Genomic DNA, 22,236 nt, shown 5'->3' with positions numbered 1-22,236 from the left:
ACTCAAGACCACTTTCCAACCTCCTCAGTCAGCCACCCAGCTGTACGCCCAGAGCGCCCTGCTCTCCAGTAGGCCTTGGACCTTGTGATGATCTGATTGCAATCTCGGGAGACAGGCAGGTCATGCAAATGAGTGAGGTGAGCTGCGTATAAGGTCGTTATGACAATAACCATTATAGCAGCTAATATTTATTGGATGCTTCCTGTGTTGCCAAGCACTGTTACAAGAACCTTGTATGAATTAACTCATTTAATTCTTACAACCCTATGACGTAGGATGTTTTAATCATCCCCCTTTTACAGATGTGGAAATGAAGAATGAATTGGTGAGCAACTTGCCCAAGACAACACAGCTCGTAATTGGCAGAGCCGATGTTCACACCTAGAGAGCTGACTTCAAAGGCCACACTCTTAATGGCTGTACTGAGTTGCCCCCTGCTAGAACCTACACAAGCCGGAGAGTTCACACTTATTTCAAAAGGGCAGCGATTACTAAGCTCTTTGGAGCTACGCAGGAATGGAGGTTTTCTGTTGCCAGAACTTTTGACTCTTCAGGAAAAGCTGGCATCGGTGGGTTTTGTGGAGCGAATGCAGCCTTGGGAGTCAGCGATTTGCAATGCTGGCTCCACAGTGTGCACTCGCTGGGCCCAAGTCTATCTTCATCACTAGATTGGAAGCATCCTGGGGGCAGGGGTCATGCCTGCTCAGGCGTCCTGGTACCCCAGCACTCACAAAGCACCTGGCACAAAACATTTAGGATGTGTTGGGGTCAGCCTGGCTCCTGGCTGGTGCTGGGCACTGTGGACAGGAGAGCCCAGAGCTGTCAGTCCCCATGCAGCCCCCATGCTGCCCTACCCCCTCCATCTGCTGAGGTCTCTGGGGTGAGTTTTGCTGAAGGAACCTTGGAAATGAACTTCCATGTGGAAAATTCAATGGGATTAGAAGTGCAAGGCTCAGTGGAGTATTTTTCCAACTAGATCACGATATGTCAGGAACCATAAGATAAATGTACTGGGTCAAATGTACTGGGTCAGGACCAGTGCCTTTCGCCAAGTGAAATGAAATAGAGTGTCGGATTGCATCCATTGAGATAGTCACAATTTTTACTAATCGCTCAGAACTGCTCTGGGCAATCGGAATGGGCGTGAGGGCTGCCCCTCTGAGAGCTGCCCCTCTGAGAGCTGCCCGTCTGAGAGCTGCCCGAGTGCATGTGCAGAAGGCGTGCTATGAGCTGAGATTTTGGTTGTATAGTCAATGGGCCATGGTGGAAAAGTATTTTTTACTGTGTGTTGTGGGCAAAGTATTCAAGAGCCCAAGGCCTAGAGCAGGGCCTGGCTCATGGCCCAAGCCAAGAAGTATTTGTCAAATAAAGGAGTGAGTGAATGAAAAGGAGAAGGTTTGGCAACGAGGAAGCAAGTGAGGAGACCGGGTCCAGGGCAGAGGAAACAGGGAGGAGGTCAACTTACTTGTTCAGCTTTTTCTTTATTTGTTGGCCTTGGTCCCAAGTGAGAACGCGCAGCAACCATTTCTGTGATGGAGAAAGAAGGTGTGGCCTGAGCAATGAAAGAAAGTGCCGGCCAGCCCCTCTGCCCTCCGCACTCAGCCTCCGCCCCCGGTCGGCCCTCCCCCTGGGTGTCACCCCCTGAGGCCAGAGGACACGGCCAGGCATCAGGCTCCTGGCTGAGGAGCTCAAGGAGGAAGAGGGGGTGGAAGAACTGACCTCAGAAACCACAGACGGCCATTGCGCCAGGCTGGTGGTCAGTGTCCACTCCTTGAAGCTAAGGGGAGGAAGGCACAGAGTGAGTGTGGCTGGCCCGGCCAGCCCACCCCTGCGGGCCGCCCACCTGCTGTTCCCCCCATGCTGGCCCCCCCTGCCGGCCCACCCGAGGCACACTCACCTGCAGGCTTCCCGGCATACGGACTGGCAGCCCAGCTTTTCTTGGACAAAGGCCTGGTGCAGCTCATAGTAGCAGTACACTGAGGGGCAAGCAGAGGCAGCATGAGCATCAGGGCCACAGGGCCCTTCCTGGGGGCTTCCAGGGGCGCCCTCATGGTCTCCTTGTAATTTCTCCTGCTCTTCTCTACAAACCCTGCTTCCCCGGAAGCAGATGCTGCTTTGTGATGTTAGGGACATGTGCTGGGGGAGGGGTGGCAGTTGGCAGCCCTTGATGGGTTCTGTTACTCCCTGGCTGTGTGACCTTGGGCAAGTTGCTTAACCTTTCTGAGCCTCAGTTTCCTGTTCTATGACAGGTACTATCAATAGTTCTTGCCTCCTGGAGTTGACACAGGTGCCAAGCTCTCAGCACGGACTGGGCTGTAGCATTTGGTCCTTAGTTGGAAAGTATCCGTTAAGCCAGGCTGGATGACAGGAGTAAAACTCTGGTTAACATCTCTCTACCAATATCTCCCTCAGAAAAAGGCCACCAGGGCAGGGGCCCGGGGGCACCCGAACACGAGCTGGTGCCGGGTGGCTGACGCAGCTCTGGGGCTGCAGGGCGGGCGGGCTGGCTCACTCACTCCAGTTGGGGTGCTGCTGGTAGTTGCAGTAGTTGGCTGCAGGAGGCAGGGGCTGGCTGTACTGGGCACACCCACACCTCTCCACCATCTTAGTCTGGAAGCACGAGTGGAGGCAGATCTGAAAGAGGAGACCCGGCAATTCCCTTAACCTCTCCGCACGCAGAGGCCAGGGAGCCCCCCAGCCCCGGGAGCTCCCCCTTCTTCTCTTCCCCCCTCCGCGCCCCCCCGCCCCCCCAGCGACCCCCCCCCACACACACACATGCCTTATCTAGGGTTAGCCTCCATGGCCGTGGGAGACCACAGCAAATTGGGCCGCGGGGTCCCTGACTCCAGAGACCAAACTAGGAAATGTGTTGAGAACGTAGACTAGCAGAGAGGTGGAGAGCAGGCTGAGCTGGAGCGGGCTTGGGGTGGCCATTTTCCATATGTGAGCGCCGCCCCACAGGTAAGTGGGAAAATTGGAGCAGATGCCAAGAGACAGGCACACAGTCCCCACCTTTCCCATCTCAGGGCCAGGCCACCACACTGGATCCCTGGGGTCCTAAGCCACCACAATACCCACGAAGCTTATAACATAAAGGCTAATGGCAGGGCTCGGAGGCAGGCTACTAGGGTTCAAGTCCACGCTCGTCACTTCCCCGCTGTGGGACCCCCGGCAAGTGACGTAATCTCTCTGGTGCGCTGGTTTCTTCACCGCGAGCGTGGAGTGAACTGATACATTGAAGTGTTTGTACATGGCGGCCTCTCGCTAGATATTATCCAGGGGGTCGTTCCAAGGAGCCTTTTTTCGTGTTTTGGTATTGAAGTCAGTTTGATTGCACTTCTGTTTCTCACAGACAGACATTCTTGGACTATCAGTCTCCTGCACTTGGAGCCCCACCCCCTCAGCTCAGCTCTGACGGAGCAGGAGGACAGTGCGGAGGGCGCCCGTCCTCCCATCCCCCATCGCCTCTCTGGCCCCGTGGGCGGTGGACTGCGGACTCCAAGAATGTGGGACAAGGAGTAACAGGTGATCGCACTTGAGGGCCGAAAACCCAAACACCGCTGGGGCCTGTGAGGTCGTCGGACACCAGGGGCTGGTGGGGACGTGGGGAACCACAGGACACATGCGTCACTCAGTGGGCAATCCCACCCACTGCTCACCCTGCAGGGTATAGGCCCCATCTTTTCTTTCAGGAGAAGCTGGGGATTTTGGTTTTCTTGTAAAATTCCCTGACCTTTAAACGCCATCCAGGCTAGAAAAACCAGGTGTGCCGCCTGGCAGGCGTCGGGGGGCTGCCCATTAGCAGCCCCGGATCCAATCCGACCTCTCCTCTGCTCGTTGAGGATGACACACTTGCCCAAGGCCACCGGCCAGTGAGGGGCCCGGTGGGGAAGCCAAGCTGGGGGCCCTCAGCCAGTGCCGCCCAGACGGCTTCGCTCCTGCACAGGCCGTTTAGGAAGTGGGCCTGTCTCGGCTGTACACTGTGTTCCATGAAAACCTCAATGAATCAGTTAAGCTCTGGTTACAGACGGATTGAGGGGACTGGAACCAGCCAGCATCGGTTGTTCTTGAGGTGTTTAGAGGAACCCCAAGGACTCTCACCAGAGTTCCTGGTCCCAGACACACCCCAGCCTATACAGAGCTTTGCCGGCCTGGGTCCAGGCGCAGCGTGGCACGTACCTGGAGCGAGTAGGCAGCATTGTAGATGTTTTCGATGGGCACGTCGCTGCCATCCTCCGTGCACTGGCTGTACGGCTCGCCCAGCTTGAAGGACTCCGTCTACAATCACAGACCCACAGTCAGCTCTGCTCCTTGGACCCAGAGTGGGGGGGTGGGGGTGGGGACTGCTAACAGGCCCGGGAGCAGCAAAGGCTCTTGGTCCTTCATTTAACAACTACGTATTGAGCGCCTACTAAGCGCCAGGTGCTCCTCTAGGCACTGTGGGTGAACAATTCCCTGTTCTCAGGGAGCTCACATTCCAGTGGGGTAGACAGATGGTCAAAAAAGCCAATAAATAAGATCATTTGAGTAGTGATCGATGAGACGGGTCAAGAGACTGCAGGGGTTGGTGGAATCAGGGGAGATGCCTTTAAGAAAGGGACATGTTGGCTCCACATGGAATGGAAGAAAGAGCTAGAAGTGCCAAGAAAGGGAGGAAGAAGATTAGGCAGAGGGCGCAGCGGGGCGAGGGGCCAGAGTGGCTGCCGGCAGCCGGGGCGAAGCGCTCGGTGCAGTCAGAGAGGAGCACGGTGGCTCTCAGAGTGGCAGCCAGCACTGGAGCGTCCCGGCAGCAGGGCAGCGAGAAGGAGCAGGACAGCTGCATGCACTCGTCCCAGAGAAGGGCCCACGTCCCACCCTCGTGTCTTCTGGCCCCGAAATGGACTTTCCTAGACAGAGCCAAGGGGCGGCGGCAGAGGGGTGAGGCCTGGTCAGAGGGCAGAGCGCTGCTGCTCACAGGCCGCGGTTTATCGTGGTTTTCTAAGTTTGGCTCAGCTTCCTATTTGTCACTGCAAATAAACAATCCAGGCAAGCCAACCCAGGGAAGAGAGGATGCTGTCTCCCAGGAGGGAGCAGTAATGGAATACAAATTGTGACTCCCTGATAGCCAGGGAGCAGGGAGAGAGAGAGAGAGAGAGAGAGAGAGAGAGAGAGAGGGTTTTTTTTCTTCTTCTGGGAATGGGGACGAAGGCAAAGGGGATGACAGATTTGTAGGAGGGCAGAACATCCTTTTTTCTTTGAAGAGAGCCTGGATAGAGAGAAAGATAATTGGGGTGGGGAGTGGGGAAGGAATTAAGACGTCCGAGGCTAGAATTTCTTTCTGTTTGTATTGTAATTCATCTGCTCGCCTGATCGTCTCCCTCAATTAGTGGCAAGTACCGCAAGGGCAACCTACAGTGTTCTTTTTAAAATGTTCAATAGCAGAAGCAAACAAAGGGCAAAGTGGCCCTCTGTCTTTCCTCTTGCCTGGGGACTCTCTCCGACAGATCAGCCCCTGATCTCAATCAACAGTCCAGGCAAGCCAACCAGGGCAGAGAGGATACTGCCTCCCAGGAGGGAGCAGTGATGGAATACAAACTGTGACGCGGACAGCCAGGCAGACTGCACCCACGCTGCCCTGTGCCCTGCAATCCCCCTTCTCACTGACAATAAAGGGTGGGTCTTTCCGGGTCAGTATTCCTCCACTCGCTGGGGAGCAAACAGACGTGCCCCCCCCCGCCCCCGTCCTGCACAGGCCAGGGCGGGGCTGGGCACTGCGGACGGAGGTGCCAGCAGTGCTTCCCCGGGGGTCACCTGCATTCAGGGCCCCCTCTCTAAGCTTCTCCCAGCAGCAGGCTCCTTGGGCAGATGTCCTTGGAGCCCCCCAGTCCTGAGGATGTGTCAGCTGTCCTGTCCAAGAGCCTAGAGCGACAGGTCTGAGCTCTACCAGCCTGGGGGCTGGCACACCGCCCGGCACTGAGGTGGGGGGTCTGTCCACTCAGGTCAGCCATGCGCAAACAGCACGGAGCGGGGCTCCTTGCACGTGGAGAACCAGCCCACGGCCCTTTCCAGGAACCGATGTGAGATACCATCTTGCGATCTGTATGCTTTCCGAGTGCTCGATGGTCCTTCACTCTGCAAGACGCTGACTACACGCAGGGCCTGGGTTAGTCAGCCTGCTTCCAAAGCAACAAGGGCAGGTGGACTCTTTAGAGAGGCACAGAGCGCTCAGCTTCTCAAAGGCTGGATGGGTGACCTGGGCCCTCCCCCCTCTTATCTTCCCTTTCCCCACACCCCACCGTCCGCTTTACAGACCTGCTGATCTGTGCGGGGCGGGGAGACATTGTGGTTGTGTCCTAGGGAGAGACACAAAAATGAGACTGGGCATATGTGTGTGTGAATGTGTGCAAGGTATGTGCATGCATGTGTGAGTATGCACACATGTCTGTGTGTACACGTGTATGGGTGTGAGCATGTATGTGTGCACACAGGTATGTGTAGGTGTGTTAAGTGTGTGTGTGCACATGCATGTGTGTGTGTGTGTGTGTGTGTGTGTGGAAAAACAGGACCGTCTTATCAAACCAGGTCCTATCTGCTTCCTTCTGGAGTCCTGGGGAGGACGGTAGCTGCATGGAACCCTTACCTCACGCCTTTAAAGGTACGTGTGGTGCCAGGGACAAGCCCGGGGGCAGCAGGATGCCCAAGATGGAATGATGGTTGTTTAACTTTTTCCTTTTGTCTTGCTTTTATATCGCAATAAATGATAAAAGTTATTTGTGTCTGACAAAGCTTACAATGGAGAAGAAAAGCATTACTCAATATATGAGATGAGGACAATTAACTGTTTGGAGGAAGTAAATTCTATCTCCACTTCACCTCCCGCAGAAAACAATTCTAGTGGGTTGAAGTATGAAATGAAATAAGAAAATAACCGGAAGGAAACTCAGCTCAGGATCTGTTCTCGAGGAGGGAAAATCCTCAACAAACATGACCACTAACACAAAGATTTGAGTATGGAAACATCTGGTGTTTGTGTGTGTGAAGGAGTAGCCTGGAGAAGACCAACAGGAAACACAGATGGGGAAGATATTCGCAACACACAGATATTTGCACACAATGAGAGCCTCTCTATACATGAAAGAGATCGATATCTAACGCACAAAGGAAGGGGGTGTCACAAAGGACAAGAAAAAGCTTCCCCAACTCCCCTTTTTCCTTACTTTTCTCTTCACATCCCTGCAGAGTAATAGTCGGTATTTAAGGAGCACTTACTACATCCAAGCACTGTTCTAAGTGCTTCACACAAATCAGCTCACTGGATTCTCACCAGCCTGTGAAGTCGCATTACTATTTCACCCCCATTTTATAGGTAAAGTAACTGAGACACAGAGATTACACAACCAAAGTGGGAAGCTGGGGTTGTGTGAACCCCTGCTGCCTGGCTCTGGAGTCTGAGCACTGAATCCCTATTGTACACCCACTTGTGAAAAGAAGATGAAAATGTAGAGTAGGCTTACAATGACGGTGAAATGCCCGCCCCCCGCCCCCACCCCAGGGCTGGCCCCGCAGCCCCAGGGGAGTAGTCCACCCTCGCCTGCTTCCTCGTCTCCCATTCATGATTCAACCCTTTGTGCTCAGGTTTCTGTTCCGCTCCTGCCTCTCAAAATGTCTCTGGCGAAGAACACGGGTGACCTCTTCGTTGACAAACCCAGAGAACACCACCTTGTGCCCTGTACCTTGCTTGACTCTCTGCTGCATGTGGCCCTTGGCTCACACCTTCCGTGAAACGCTGTTCCTTGATTTCTCTAATACCAACCCTTTCTGGCTTCTGCTCCTACTTCTCTGCCTCTATCCCCCATTTTCTTTCTGCTCAGACCTTCAATAGCTGCATTCCACCTCAGGCCCCGGGTGATGCGTTTACTTCCACGTCTAGAATGACACTGCATCACCCAGCTTCCCTGGCCCCCGCGAAGCTCCAGGCTCAGAGCATTACTTATGGGACATTTCCACCTAATTTCCCAAAGGCACAGAGCATGGGTATGTCCCGAAGGGATGTGGTTATCTTCTCCCCCAACTCACCCCTCCTCTTGTAGTCCCTAACTCTGAGTCTGGCACCTCCATCCAGGTTCTGCCAAGCCAGAACCTACACACCAATCTAACTTGCCTGGCCCTTCCTGGCTGACCTTGGTTGGCAAGCGCTGTAGTTGCTCTCAAATCCATTCACTTCTGCTCATCCCCACAGCCATTGCCTTAGCTAAGACGCTCATCATTTCCTTCTGTAATTGTGGTACATGTGCTGCCGCCGGGCTCCTGATTACACTCAGCCTAGGTGCTTTTTCCAAAGGCTTCACTGCCTGGCTTGCAATCCTCTCTGTGACCACGTTGTAACTGCTCTGCCCTTTGTCTGGACTACCCTTCCCTGACCGTGTTTGACCCACACTTGTCCTTCAAGACACCATCATCTAGAAAGCCTTCACCAACAGCTTCTGTCTGCGCTTCCATCTATCCATTCATCCATCCATCCATCCATCCATCCATAACATTTACTTGGGACCTGCTATCTTCGAAGACCTGCACCTGGGAACAAGGCAGAGAAGGTCCCTGCTGCCACAGAGCTAAGGGCTGCATTGCGAAGGTGTGCTGTCTCTGCCTCATGAAGTCAGATCTTTGAGGCAGGTGTTCTGATGTGTTCATCTCTGAAAATCCCGTGCTTTGGGCACACAGTCCCCCAGTGAATGAAGGAGATTTTGTTAACTCACTGCCTAAGCAGCTACTGAATCTACCAGCTTAACATGCCCATCAAACAAACAAACAAATAAAACATAAATAAGAAAGGAAGGAAATCTGGTTTGTTTAGACTTATTCTTAGTGACTCCCTACTGACCTCTTTCTAATCCCTGTTTTTTTGTTGTTGTTGTAAATGCTCATAAATCAGAACTAGAGCTGACTGACCCTGCTCTGTGGCTTTGGTTCTGTACATCTCAAATTAGGCGTAGCAGTAAACCCACCCATGTCTTTGTTTACCCACCACTGGTAAAGAGAATATTTGCTTAACAATGTGGTGGGTATTTCTAAGCTCAGAGCAGAAAAAAACCAGAGGGCAGAATTCCTTGGTTCTTGTAACTCCCAGTCTGCAGATCCTGTGAGAGGCAGAAGGCAAGGAGAGGGTGGTGAAGGTAAGGGTGCACCGCAAATGCCAGGTCCTGTCAGCAGGCAGATAAAACTGTGGGGAGGGGAGGGGTGGACTCAACGTGTTCACTGTGCTGATCTGGGAGGCTGGTGACTTGCTGGTGAACAGGAATCAGTGACTCAGCTCCTTGAGTGGTGCCACAGCCTTTTCAAGCCACAGTTCAAGATTTGTTTCTTGGGCAATCAGCACTCACACAGCCAAGTTGGTATACGATACTCCTCACGTCAGAACAAACTTCCCACAGTGGATGGAACACAGCCCCGAACAACTCGCCTCCTCAGAGCAGCAGGACTCCCAGGCCACCGTCCGATGGCGTCTCTTGTCCAGGGCTGCCTTTGGTGGGACACCATGAGGCAGGGACCCCACAACTGTCCTCTGGAATATCACCATTCCAGCTCATGGTCTTTGTTGTCTACCTTCAACATCACTTCTCAGGAAAGCAGTCCTTGAACTCCCTAAATCCCCCCATTAAAAAAGGCCCTCGGTCAGGCATCCCCATGATCTGCGCCCAAGGGTCCCGCCTTTGTCCTTCTTAGCACTTATCTGTAATAATAAAAGGGTAATATGATAATTAGACTGGATGTCCTTCTTTCTGGACAAAGAGCTGCAGTGGGCGGGGGCCGCAGCAGAGGCGGCAGAGGCCCCCACCCACGGTGGTGGCAGTGGTGGGCGAGGCAGGGGCCAAGGCCCTTGCACGAATTTTGTGCATTGGGCCTCTAGGGATGATTACAATGAACCACCTGTGTAATCTTTTGTTTGTTATTGGTCCTCTCTGCTGGACCCTACGTTCCAACAGGACAGGCACAGTGTCTTCCGCACTGATGTGCTCCCAATGTCTAGCACGTAGGTGGGCTCAGAAATGCTTGCTGAGTGGATAAGCAATGGGTGGGTAGATCAGCCCACTGGCCACCATGTCGCTTTCTAACCCAACATAAAGCCATCAGGGATGGCTGCGCTCAGCCTTTTGTGGCATCCTAGCTTTACTTTTGTTTGGGGAGACACACTTTGCTTCTCCTTTCTTGTGGAGCTACTCAGGTTCCTAACACCGAGGTTCCTGCGCTGGCTGCCTCTGGGAATAACCACTGGGGTTTGGGAAAAATACATGTCCTCGGGCTCATCTCTCAGAGTCTCTGACTCAGTAGATCTGAGGCTGATGATCAACCAGGTTTGGAAATCCCTGCTCTGGAGGACAAATTCGTGAGGCATGAAAACTAAGGAGTTTAATTGGGACATTAAGGTTGGATATAAGCAAAGGTATAAAAAATGCCACTAAGGATTGTCAATTACAATGATCATTATAATAGATATCATTTTTGTCTTGACAGATTAGCACAGATGAAAAGTTGGTTAGGAGAAACCAAGATGGTGGCATAGGTAAACACCTGAAATTGCTGCCTCGCACAACCACTTCAAAAATACAACTAAAAGACAAAACGGACATCATCCAGAACCACAGGAAGGCTGGCTGAGTGGAAATTCTACAACTAGAAGGAAAGAGAAAAGCACACTGAGACTCAGAGGAGGTGCGGAAGTAAAGTGCAGAGGTATGGAGGCTCGCGAGGAAAGGGCTGACAACTGAGGATGTGGTTGTCTTTTTCAATCGGGAGGGAGACGCAAGCTCCCGACTGCTCTGAACTCCAGTTCTGGGCGAGTCTCTGGGGACCCAGACTCATACAGGAGAAACTGGACTGTCTGGCATCGGGCAGAACTCGAGGGCAGCTTTCTTTCAGAGGTGCTTGCAGCGATTACCACGGGACACTGAGACCCAGGGCCTCTTAAGAGCAGGGCTGAGGATCAGCCATAGCTGTTTGCTCCGCCCTGTTGATTCCCTGAGACACCGCCCCACCCAAGCTGTGCGCAGAGGCTTTTGCATATGAATGGCCTGGCCCTTTGCAATCTAAAATTACCTAACAAACTTCAGCTGGGTCAGAGAGACCCAGAACATCCAAAAGAAGGCCCAAGGCCCCACCGTAGCTTGCATTGCTTCACAGCTGGGCCTCATCTAGGCACCTCCAAACCCCAAACAAAGAAGAGGAATCTGCAGATCTCTCCATAGCTCCTGGACCAAGTAGAAATTAGCTCAGGCAGAGACTAAATTAGCACCTCCTTAGAGATCCAAGAGCCAGTGTACCCAGTGGTCAGAGTGGGACCATCCAGACTACAACTCCTCAGATCCATAAGGGACACACTCAGGGGGCAGACTCAGTGAGCACCAAAGCCCCACTAAAGCAAGTCTTGCCCCAGAAGGGTGTTTCCAGCACAGAAGTTCTCCCACCATAGACACAGCTGATTCTCACAGCCAATTGGCCTGGAGGTCAATTCCTCCCAGTGATATCTACAACAATCAAGGCTTAACTACAACAAGACTGTCCACAAAGCCCACAAAGGGGTGTACCAAGAGTGTCCACCTCAGGTAATTGGGGAGGCTGAGCCACTGGGCCCTATAGGACACCTAGCACAGAAAGCCACTCTATCAACACAGGGAAGCATCCAAAATGCAGAGACAAAGAAACAGGTCACAAATGACAGAAATGGAGGAAAGCAAACTACTGGATATAGAGTTCAAAACCATGGTTATAAGGTTTTTCAAGAATTTTCTAGAAACTGCCGATAGATTTAATGAGAACCTCAATAAATCTAGTGAGACTCTCAAGGATATGAAAAAGGACCAACTAGAAATTAAGCATACACTGACTGAAATAAAGAATATCATACAGAGATCCAACAGCAGACTAGAGGATCGCAAGAATTAAGTCAAAGCTTTGAAATATGAAGAAGCAAAAGACACCCAACCGGAAAAGCGAAAAGAAAAAAGAATCCAAAAATATGAAGATAGTGTAAGGAGCCTCTGGGACAACTTCAAGCGTACCAACATCCGAATGATGGGGGTGCCAGAAGAAGAGAGAGAGCAAGATATTGAAAACCTATTTGAAGAATCATGACAGAAAACTTCCCCTGCCTGGTGAAAGAAATAGACTTACAAGTCCAGGAAGCGCAGAAAACCCCAAACAAAAGGAATCCAAAGAGGACCACACCAAGACACATCATAATTAAAATGCCAAGAGCAAAAGACAAAGAGAGAATCTTAAAAGCAGCAAGAGAAAAACAGTCAGTTACCTACAAGGGAGTACCCATACGATTGTCAGCTGTTTCTCAACAGAAACTATACAGGCCAGAAGGGAGTGGCAAGAAATATTCAAAGTGATGAATACCAAGAACCTACAACCAAGATTACTTTACCCAGCAAAGCTATCACTCAGAATTGAAGGTCAGATAAAGAGCTTCACAGATAAGAAAAAGCTAAAGGAGTTCATCACCACCAAACCAATATTATATGAAATGCTGAAGGGTATTCTCTAAGAAGAAGAAGAAGACCATTTGCAACAGCATGGATGGAACTGGAGAGCATTATGCTAAGTGAAATAAGCCAGTCAATGAAAGAAAAATACCACATGATCTCACTCATTTATGGATAATAAAGACCAGTATAAACTGATGAAAAAAAATAGATACAGAGGCAGAGCAGCATTGAGCAGACTGTCAAACTACAGGGGGAAAGCCGGGGAAGGTTGGGAGGGGGGGTAAGAGATCAACCGAAGGACTTGTATGCATGCATATAAGCATAACCAATGGTCACAAGACACTGGGGGGTAGGAGAGGCCGGGAGAAGATCAAGGGGGGGAAAAAAGGAGACATATGTAATACTCTTTGTAATACTTTAAGCAATAAAACAAAATTAATTAAAAAAAAGAAAAGTTGGTTAATACCCATGTTGGTGAAAGTGTGGAAAACCAGCTACTCTGACACATTGCTGGTGAGCATGTAGATAGTTTCACAGACACATGCTCTTTGACATACTTCTAGGAAGTTATCAGATAAATACACATCACATCACATCACATACCACACCATTGCTTTTAGTTGTGCCTGGAAAGGACCTAATGTCTATCAAGAGGGAGTTGCTCAATAACTTCTCCCCACAATGGAATAGCTGGGTCCTTAGGAAGGATGTGGCAGGTTGATAAGGAACCATAAGGAACCATTGCCAAGCTATAGGGTCAAGTGGAAAATGAGGCATAACAGTATTTTGTATTTACATAAAAGGAGAAATGCTTTGCTGGTGCACATACTTGAAAACGACGATGACATCCCTGCCGGGACTCAGAAGCAGCAGTGAGAGGAAGCAGGGCTGGAGGTCAGGCGTGGGAGGGAGATACGTGGGTGTTCCTGGCTATGGGGTGGGTGTCTGTGTTTGTGTATACACTCCCTTTAAATAAGTTCTGAAGGGTCATTCTACATTGTCTGGCCACAGTGCTGTATACCTGAAACTCATATAAAATAATGTTGAATGTAAACAGTAATAAAAAATGATCTTTTAAAAGGGTCATTCTACTAGAAAAAGAGAGAGGAAGAGAAAGGGGGGGAGAGGGGGAGAGAGAGAGGTGCAGTGGCATAAAAGGCCTGCAAAGAAGAAGCGCACTTCTCACGCTGCCCTCTGCTCCCATTGAGCGTGACCTACTCAGGGTGGGAGTTTGCAGCTCAGATGCACTTCTGTTGACAGGTGTGAGGGTTCTCAGCACCCGATGAGGTCAGAGAAGGTCAAAGACTTGAGAGAGAAGGGGTTCTTGGTAAATGAAGTGGAACTGATACAAGTGTGATGGGCTAAATAGACATTTGTCTGACCAGTGACTTTCCATTAACCTTTAAATAGGGGTTCGCATGCCTCACAGGCCTCTAGATGGCCCAGAAAGGAAGGCGTAACCTGCTCTATTTACATTACTGGCAGGTATGGAGCTAGTGTCTGATGCCTTGCATCCAACACAGGGTCCATAATTGCTGGCGTCTGTCTTTGGAACAAGGAAGGTTCCTTCCATTCTCCCCCAAACGGCATCCTGTCCTGTTCACTCGGACAGAAGATACAAAGGCAGGCTTCAGTAACCACCGGACAGCCAGTGGGGTGACCACCGGAGAACACAGGGCCACGCTGCCTTTTGAAACCAACACTCTCCCATAAGCCGCACCTCACTGGTTTCCTGGGGAAAAATCTGTGCTTCTCGCTAAGTCTACAGAAATCAGACTGTCCTCTTACCAGATGCATCCCTATGGAAGTGGCCATCGCCGTCTCAATCTCCGTGCCCACGTCCTCGATGAAGGGGTATTCATCCTGCCGGTGGACAATCACCTTAGCCCCGGTGGAGGACACCAGGAAGGGGTTATATTCCTCTTCGTTTATGTACAAGATGACCTGCAGCCCTGGGAGGATAAGGCAGCTCATTGTGGTCAAAGGCTGGGAGAGCTTGCCGGGGCAGCCTACCTCTCTCTGCTTTGGGAGCCTCACAACAAGGCCCGGGCATTCCCAACAAGTGGGAGGTGGACAGGGCTCCTCTGGAAGCTCCCCAAGGGGAGGGGTTGTGCCTCCAAGCAGGGGTTCAAAATTCTGCTGCGTGTCAGGGAACTGCTCCCCTGCCGAGACATGCCCGCCACGTGGTCCCTCAGCTGGGAGCTCTGCTGAGCACGGGGCTGCGGGGCCCGGGGAGAGCTGGGCGCCGGCGGAGGACTGGCTGCTGGCCGCTGGCCTAGCTGTCTAACCGCACCAGCAGCAGGAGGGACCTTCCTTTTAAAACCATAAATCAGTTTGCTCGGCTGGTTTGGTTCAGTGTTTAGGGCGTCGGCCTGGGGACTGAAGGGTCATGTGTCACGGGCATGTACGTCGGTGCAGGCTCAATCCCTGGCCCTGACCAGGGCACACGTGTGGGATGCAACCAATTGATGTCTCTCTCTCCCCCTCCTCCCTCCCCTCCACTCTCTCTAAAAAAAACCCAAAACACAGAAATCAGGGAAGATCAGTGTCTGAAACCCCTTGGTGGCCCCTCACCGGACAGAATGCCACAGAACAAACACCTCCAGCCTGGCTGGGGCTGGCAGGGGTTTGGTGTCGCAGCCCCCCAGCCCCCTTCCTCTCCCCCAAGAAGCTCCAAGCCCACTGGCCTTTCTGTTTTTAGCGAACATCAAGTCCTTTCCTGCTCAGGTCTGCACTGCCAGCGCCCAGGACACTCGGAGACAGCCCAGCCCGCCTTTCGGGACACACTTCGCTGAAACCAAACTGCATCCTGACCCAGCACCTCCCTCCTCCCCTTTGTGCGTGTCCCGGCACAGCACCGGCAGGATTTGTAACCGGGAGACGTCTGTGCTTGTCTGCTCATTTGTTATCTGTCTCTTTACTGAAATGCCAGTTCCCTGGAAGCAGGCAGGCGTCTCTCCCGTGCAACACTGCGTTCCTGGCGCCTGGCATACAGCGATACTCAATACATGTTTGGTAAATGAGTGAGCGCAAGAGCAGGGCCTCCACGGGTTGAAAGAAGAGAAGGTGGGGAGTTGTTCTGACCTTTTCCTTTCGTAAAGGAACCGAAGCCCAGCCTGGGGAAGTGATTTGCTCGACTTCACACAGCCCACAGGAGTGGAGCCAGGCCTGTGCGAGCCTTTGCCCAGTTCCCAGACTGCGTCTCCCCCTGCAGCGGCGCCCTGAGCCACGGTTCCCTGCACTCGGTGAGGACCCAGACGGCACAGCAGCAAAGGCTGGGAACCCGAGCGGTATGTGCCTCCGTGAGCAGCCCTGGCCCTCCCTTCGGAGCGCACTGTGCATCAGTCCTGCTCAGTTTGCTTAGGACCTTTCCAGGCTCCTCTTTGTGGGGAAGCCCGGCCAGAGTGCTGAGCCCTGCCTCCCTCCAGACCTCACTGGAGAGCAGTAGACAGCAGCCCTGGGGGCAGCAGCAACCACACTGGTGCCGGCCGGCGCAGGCTTTGGTTGAACAGCACCACGCTCGCAATGCAGTTAGAGCGGCGATGACAAGCACAGCTAGACTTACTGGGTGCTTCGTGTGTGCTGTAGACTGAATTGTGTCCCCCTCCCCAAATTCATACGGGGAAACCCTAACCCCAGGGTGACCGTGCCTGGAGATGGGAAGGTAATTCAGGTTAAATGAAGCCATAAGGGTGGGGCCCTGATCCCACAGGACTGGTGTCCGCACAGAAGAGGAGCAGACACCTGCAAGCTCTCTGCGTGCACAGCAAGGGCCACGTGAAGGCGGCCGACCTGCAAGCCAGGAAGAGAAGCCTCCCAAACCCAATCTGCCAGCACCTTGACCATGGACCTCCAGCCCCCAGAACTGTCAGGAAAAATGTCAGCTGCTCAAGGCCCCTGGGCGTGATCTTTTGTCATGGCAGCCCGGGCGACTGACCCAGCATGTGCCCAGTGTTATTCTAAGCGCGTCACACAGCCTGTCTGCTCAGTGACCTTCCCTCGGAGCTGTTACTATCGTCCCCGTCTGGGACGAGTGCAGTCACTTTACAGGGTTACACAGTGAGTGGCAGAGCTGGGTTTTGGCTCCGGAATCTGTCATCTTAGCCAAGATCAAGGTAAGTGTTTGCCTCCCTAATCTCCTGTTCAGTACATCTGGGTGTAAGTCCATCTGGAAGCTGCCTGCCTAGCGTTACTCACTCCAGCTCCGAGCTTAAACCAGAGGGGAGTCCCAGAGAAGAAACCCCAGCCATGTCACTACTGCTCTCTCAAAGGTAAAGAGGAGATGGCACAAAGGGGGAAAGATGGACACACTGCCGCAGGGAAAGGTTTCTGGCCGTGGGAGTTCCTGCACTTCTGGGAGATCCAGCCGCCAGGACCGCCCGGTGCAGGCCTTACCGTACTCACTGCCCCCCATGGAGGTGCTGTGGATCTCATTTTCCTTATCGTTGAACGTGTAGCAATTCCCATACATTGGGTGGTGGAAAAGTGTGAAGTTCCTGTGGAGGAAGAATATGGGTCAGAGGGGCAGTGCTAGCGTCCCCCACTCTTTTGTGAACAATGGGGGACACACAGGACTCACTTTCCCCAACTTTCCTATGGGAAATGACAAACAGGCCTCTCCTGGGGCTGACACATGCTGCTTCCTGTTCCCCCTCTCAATCTTCTCGCCTCCGTCTCCATCCTGACTTGGTATTTCTTATGCCATATGTCTGCCCCAAATCCCTTTATTCTTGAAGTTCTCAGCCTCTTGACATTTTTCTATCCCAATCCCCAGTCCTAGGACATGATCCTCAGAGAAGGGTCACATCACAGACCTCCCTTCCTCTCTCCCTCCCTCCTTCCCTACTTCCTCTCTCTCTTCTTCCCTCCTTCCTCCTTCCCTTCCTCTTTGCTAAATCAGTGGCTCTTGATCACTGGTATGCATGATGGTAACAGACAAGGCTGTATGTCCACCATCTGTGTCTGTTTCTATGAGCACTTCAATGAGATTAAGGATATTGTGACTCTGCACCATCTCCACCTTCCTCACTGACTCTAGACCAGCCGTGGGCAAACTACGGCCCTCGGGCCGAATCCGGCCCGTTTGAAATGAATAATACTAAAAAAAAAAAGACTGTACCCTTTTATGTAATGATGTTTTTGAATTTATATTAGTTCACACAAACACTCCATCCATGCTTTTGTTCCGGCTCTCCAGTCCAGTTTAAGAACCCATTGTGGCCCTCGAGTCAAAAAGTTTGCCCACCCCTGCTCTAGAGCAAGCATGTCAAACTTGCGGCCCACCGGCCGCATATGGCCCACAATGAATATTTTTGCGGCCCAGCCAATATAAGGTATGTAAGAAACGTTTTAATAAAAATTTCATAACTTAGTTTTTACAATATCCTGTTATACATAATTATTAATAATGAACTACAACGTTCACTAATGACTGATTATTATAATCATGTTGCATTCATTTCCCTTACGAGCCTTACACGCAGGTGCACCATTTCTCTCCACTAATACCAGCAGCGAATATTTACCAGCTGATTGCCACGTCATTAGTCTTGGACTGACTTGTTTGGTGTGCGCAATAGGAAATATTTCGCTTTTGGAGAACAAGAAAAATAGGTTTATTTGTGTTATGCTTATTAATTTGTGCAGTTATTCAGTGTCTGGTAAATTAATGTTCAAGAAAAAATATTAATTTTTATTAAAATGTTCTATTATTTTATGTTAACAATGACTCATTTATTTCAGCCCTTTGTATTCAGCATGTCTCTACTGAAATAAACCTACATTTCTATGAAAATTGAAGCTTTTGCGGTCACATACACTTCAACCTTGCTTATTTGGCCCGTGTTAGCCTTGGAGTCTGACATTCTTGTCTGGAGCCTAGCTCCTGTGTAAGCTGTTCTCCAAAGGGCGGGCCAGTGAGAAGACCGCCATTCCCTTCCCAGACTTACAGCTGAGCTGCAGGCGCATGCGAGGGGCCCGGCGCTCAGCGCCACTGGCCCGGGGCGGAGAGAGCAGCCTTCCCCTCCTCACCTGGCATCACAGGACACCCCGTCAAAGAAGCAGGTGACCAGCAGCTCCTCGGCAGAGTAGCTCATGTTGATCTTCTTCTCCAGAGGCACCTGCGCCATGATGTTCATGTAGTGCAGCTTGTACCACTCCTGGATGGCATTGACTCCCGAGCTGAAGGTGTACACAGCACACTGGGACGTGCCGTTCGAACACTGCGAGTAAGAGGAGACAGGAGCCTGAAGCCGTCAGCCCCAGCACTGGCCCACAACAGGCCTGGAAGGGTGAGAAACTGAGACTCCAGACCAGATGCCAGGGGAACGGGGTGGGGAGGGGGTGCCTGGGCAAGGATGGGCTTCTGCTCACACCTGGGGGCTGAGGGACATCATCCTGGAGCCTCAAGGACCAAGAAGGGGTCAGTGAGGAAGGAATGCCTCCCTACCCGGTGAAAAGCAGAACTAGCTTCTTCAGGGCCCCCACACATCAGGGCTTTGGCCATTATCATTACTGAGTTGCTATTGGCTCCACAGTCTAAATCTCTGAATTGTAGCCCAGATTCTGACACTGCTTCTCTGCAGGACCTTGGGCAAGGCGCTATACACCCATTACTTCACTACAAAATGCTGACAAAAATACCATCCTTCCCCACCTCACACGGTCACTGGGAAGAGCAGCATTTAAAATATACAATAAGCCCAGTAGATATGGCTCAGTGGTTGCGTGTCAACCTATGAACCAGGAGGTCACGGTTCAATTCCTGGTCAGGGCACGTGCCCAAGTTGTGGGCTCGATCCCCAGTGGGGAGGCATGCAGGAGGCAGCCAATCAATGATTCTCTCTTATCACTGATGTTTCTATCTCTCTCTCCCTCTCTCTTCCTCTCTGAAATCAATAAACATATGTATTAAAAAATACAATAATGAGAGCTTTATAGGGAAATTGTGGTACAACCCAGATGCTCTCATCATGCAGGGCTTAAACACGCTCCTAAAAGACAGACACCAAAGGGTTGATTTGGGCATCAAGGAGAACCTTGTGGGCATCTTATGAAAGAACCCAAGAAGACTTGAAAAGTCCCGGTGATTAAGAGAGAAGGCCGCTTTTTCAGGGCCTGGGACTGGAGTCAGGAGGTCTCACCATCAGCACTCAAGGCTAGAAGGTATAGAAGTAGCTCTCAGCCTGTGGCGGTGGCTGGGGCATGCAGAGGACGGTGGCGATTGAGTTTGCCCAGGAAGGTAAGTGATGAATCTCATTTTTGGTGAAGGGCTACTTTTTCTGAGCCCCTCAAATGGGACTAAGAAGGAGAGATGAGGTGCTTGCCCCCCACGAAGGCAAGCAATGCAGGGAACACTGGGTGTTTCTACTGTTTATCTTCTTCTTTCTGGTGTCTGTGCCCCAATTTTGCTTTGGTGGAGTTTCCGTTCCCCCTGTGGATACAGTCTCGTGAGGCTGTCTATCAAGGTCCCCGCCCTCTGTGAGCCAGCAGGTGATCCAAGCTTGGCCAATCAGCTACCCCAAGATGGGCTGGGACACCATCTTCATGGATGAATTACGAAGACTAAAACTACGTGAAGCTTATGTAACCCAGCAGCAGTATCCGACATGACGTTCCATCATTTCTTGTCTCCAAGAGCCCTGGATCTTCCCCAATTTCTGTCCTTAGGCGAACTACTGGTCACCTAAGACATTTGCTTTCTGCTTAAGATGGTGCATCCATTTTAGTTGTCTGTAGCCCGTTCACCCTCACTGGGTGCGCTTCCTCCAGTGGGGCCGTGGGGCTAAAGGCAAAGGAGACACCGCCCTGGACCACTACCTGCAGCCCACCCCCTGCTCCGAACCAGGAGCGTGTACTCACCAGCTGGAATCCCACCACCTCCTTGGACTCTTGGACGTGCATGACGTCCGCTGCCTTATGAATGATGCTCCCACTGACTTTACGCTTCTGCCCCGTGAGGAAGTCTGTGGCCTTGCTGGTCTCACCCTCATTGAAGACCATCAGTGGGATCAGGTGGAGGAACTTGGGCTGGGGGCCCTCCCACGCCGAACTCCCGGGCTCGGCCTCCCGGCGTTTCCGGGACTCGATCTCTGAGAAGCCGTACAGGGTCTTCAAGGCCGCTCTGGTCTCCTGTTCCAAGTCGGCTAGAAGGGGCTTCACGGCGCTGTACCTGCCAAGGTGGGGAGAGGGAGTCAGAGAGAGCCGAAGCCCCTCTGGCACAGGGCTGGCACTTCCCATGCTGCTTTCCATCCACACGTGCCAGCCTTGTGCCCACTGCTCCTGACCATTGGCCAAGGAGACCAGGCCTTTCACGATTTGCCCCGTCCCAAGTGACCACTGGCCTGAGTGAATGGGGACAGCTCTGTGGACCCTTGTGTGGCTTCACCTCTGCCACCACTGTCTGCTTGCTCTCGGGGTGTGTTGATGAGTTTGCCTGAACCAGCATTTCTGGAGTGGTGACTGTAGGTGCCTCCCATCAACCAGCCACTGATAGGTGAGGGTGTACCCAGGGGCAGGCTCCAGCTCCACCTGGCACACTTGCCCTTGCCCTTGCCCTCTGATTCTCCTCGAGTCAGTGCTGGGAAGGAAGAGGTGTAACTGTTGCCTTGACAACCCAAGAACACAGAAGAATGATACAGGACTCAAGTGACTGAAACATGACACCACCCTTCACAGCACCAAATGATCCTGGCCTCCTTCCCTCCACCCTCCTCCTCCTGCTGTGCATAGTAATGGAGCCAGTCACCGGGGTTCCAGTTCCCTACCCTGGTTCTGGATGTGTCAGCTTGGACAAGTCACTGAGCCTTTCCATGTCTCATTTCCCCAACTCTAACATGGGGTTAGTAGGCAGAGTCCATGAGTTTATTATGCCTATTTAACTAAATGGCCACTATTCTTAGTTGTATTGGTGTTAATTGTATTTGTTAGCTTTTTACTCTTCTAGTACGATATCAGTTCCATTAGGACAAAGACTGTGTTTGGGTTGCTCAGTTCTAAGCCCCACATCCTACCACAATTTGTAGAAGATTAGGGAACAAATAATGAACAGAAGGAAGAAAGAAGGGAGGGAGGGAAGCAGGAAAAAAGGTAAGAAAGGGGATGGAGAAAGAAAAAAAGAAAAGAAGACTTTGAGGTGGAGAATGAGTCTTAGACCCGATGTTGGTTTTGACCTTTGCCATCTACTCATAGATGACCCTGGGCCAGGTAGCTCCCTTTGAGAACCTTCCTGCCTTGCTCCCCTTCTCCCCACCCCTCACCTGCTCGGACAAATTCTGCCGGATTCTGATCTGCCTCACAGATCAGTTTTCAAGAATCCCAAGAAGGACACCGGTGACCCATTTAAAACAGGTCCCGTGGCAGACGACAGAGCAGTACCGAGGCCTGATTCTGCCCAGAGCCCAGTGACCTCAAACAGTGGGCTGGGTTCGCTCAGGTGAGAATTTGGGGCAGCTGAGATGCTTCCGGAAGTCACCAGGGTGCAACTTCTGAGTCAGCCATGAGCTCACATCTGGGGAGAGTGAGGGCGTGAGCTCGGAGAGCTCAGGGGACATGGCTAAGCTGAGCCGTGTGCGTGCAGGTGTGCATGTGCGCGCATGTGTGTGTGTCTAGGGTGGGATAGCTCATCCCAGATCCAGCCCCCAAGCAAAAGTGATCCTTGCAGGCCTCCACACCCCCCCCGCTCCTTCCCCCACAAATATTTAATATTCATTTCACATATATTCGATTATTGGGTAAGTTGTCTTCCCGATAGCTACAAACTAAGAAGAAA

At 51.9% G+C, this 22,236-nt stretch overlaps 1 protein-coding gene across 1 annotated transcript in view; it reads right to left on the bottom strand.

The window, feature by feature from the left end:
• The window catches only part of SCNN1G (sodium channel epithelial 1 gamma subunit), a 29,532-nt gene that overhangs the window by 3,237 nt on the left and 4,059 nt on the right, over positions 1-22,236 (bottom strand). The window contains exons 3-13 of the mRNA XM_023751475.1: positions 21,940-21,975; positions 20,854-21,135; positions 20,328-20,637; positions 18,498-18,688; positions 16,863-16,963; positions 14,256-14,419; positions 4,180-4,278; positions 2,517-2,634; positions 1,898-1,976; positions 1,720-1,777; positions 1,466-1,527 (exon numbers count right to left, since the gene is read on the bottom strand). Coding sequence (XP_023607243.1) covers positions 1,466-1,527; positions 1,720-1,777; positions 1,898-1,976; positions 2,517-2,634; positions 4,180-4,278; positions 14,256-14,419; positions 16,863-16,963; positions 18,498-18,688; positions 20,328-20,637; positions 20,854-21,135; positions 21,940-21,975 — 1,500 coding nt within the window. The remainder of the gene's footprint in view (positions 1-1,465; positions 1,528-1,719; positions 1,778-1,897; positions 1,977-2,516; positions 2,635-4,179; positions 4,279-14,255; positions 14,420-16,862; positions 16,964-18,497; positions 18,689-20,327; positions 20,638-20,853; positions 21,136-21,939; positions 21,976-22,236) is intronic.

This window comes from Myotis lucifugus, unplaced genomic scaffold (genome assembly GCF_000147115.1).
Source record: "Myotis lucifugus unplaced genomic scaffold, Myoluc2.0 scaffold_22, whole genome shotgun sequence".
Classification (NCBI taxonomy): Eukaryota; Metazoa; Chordata; class Mammalia; order Chiroptera; family Vespertilionidae; genus Myotis; species Myotis lucifugus.
This window is presented reverse-complemented; position numbering and strand designations above follow the sequence as displayed.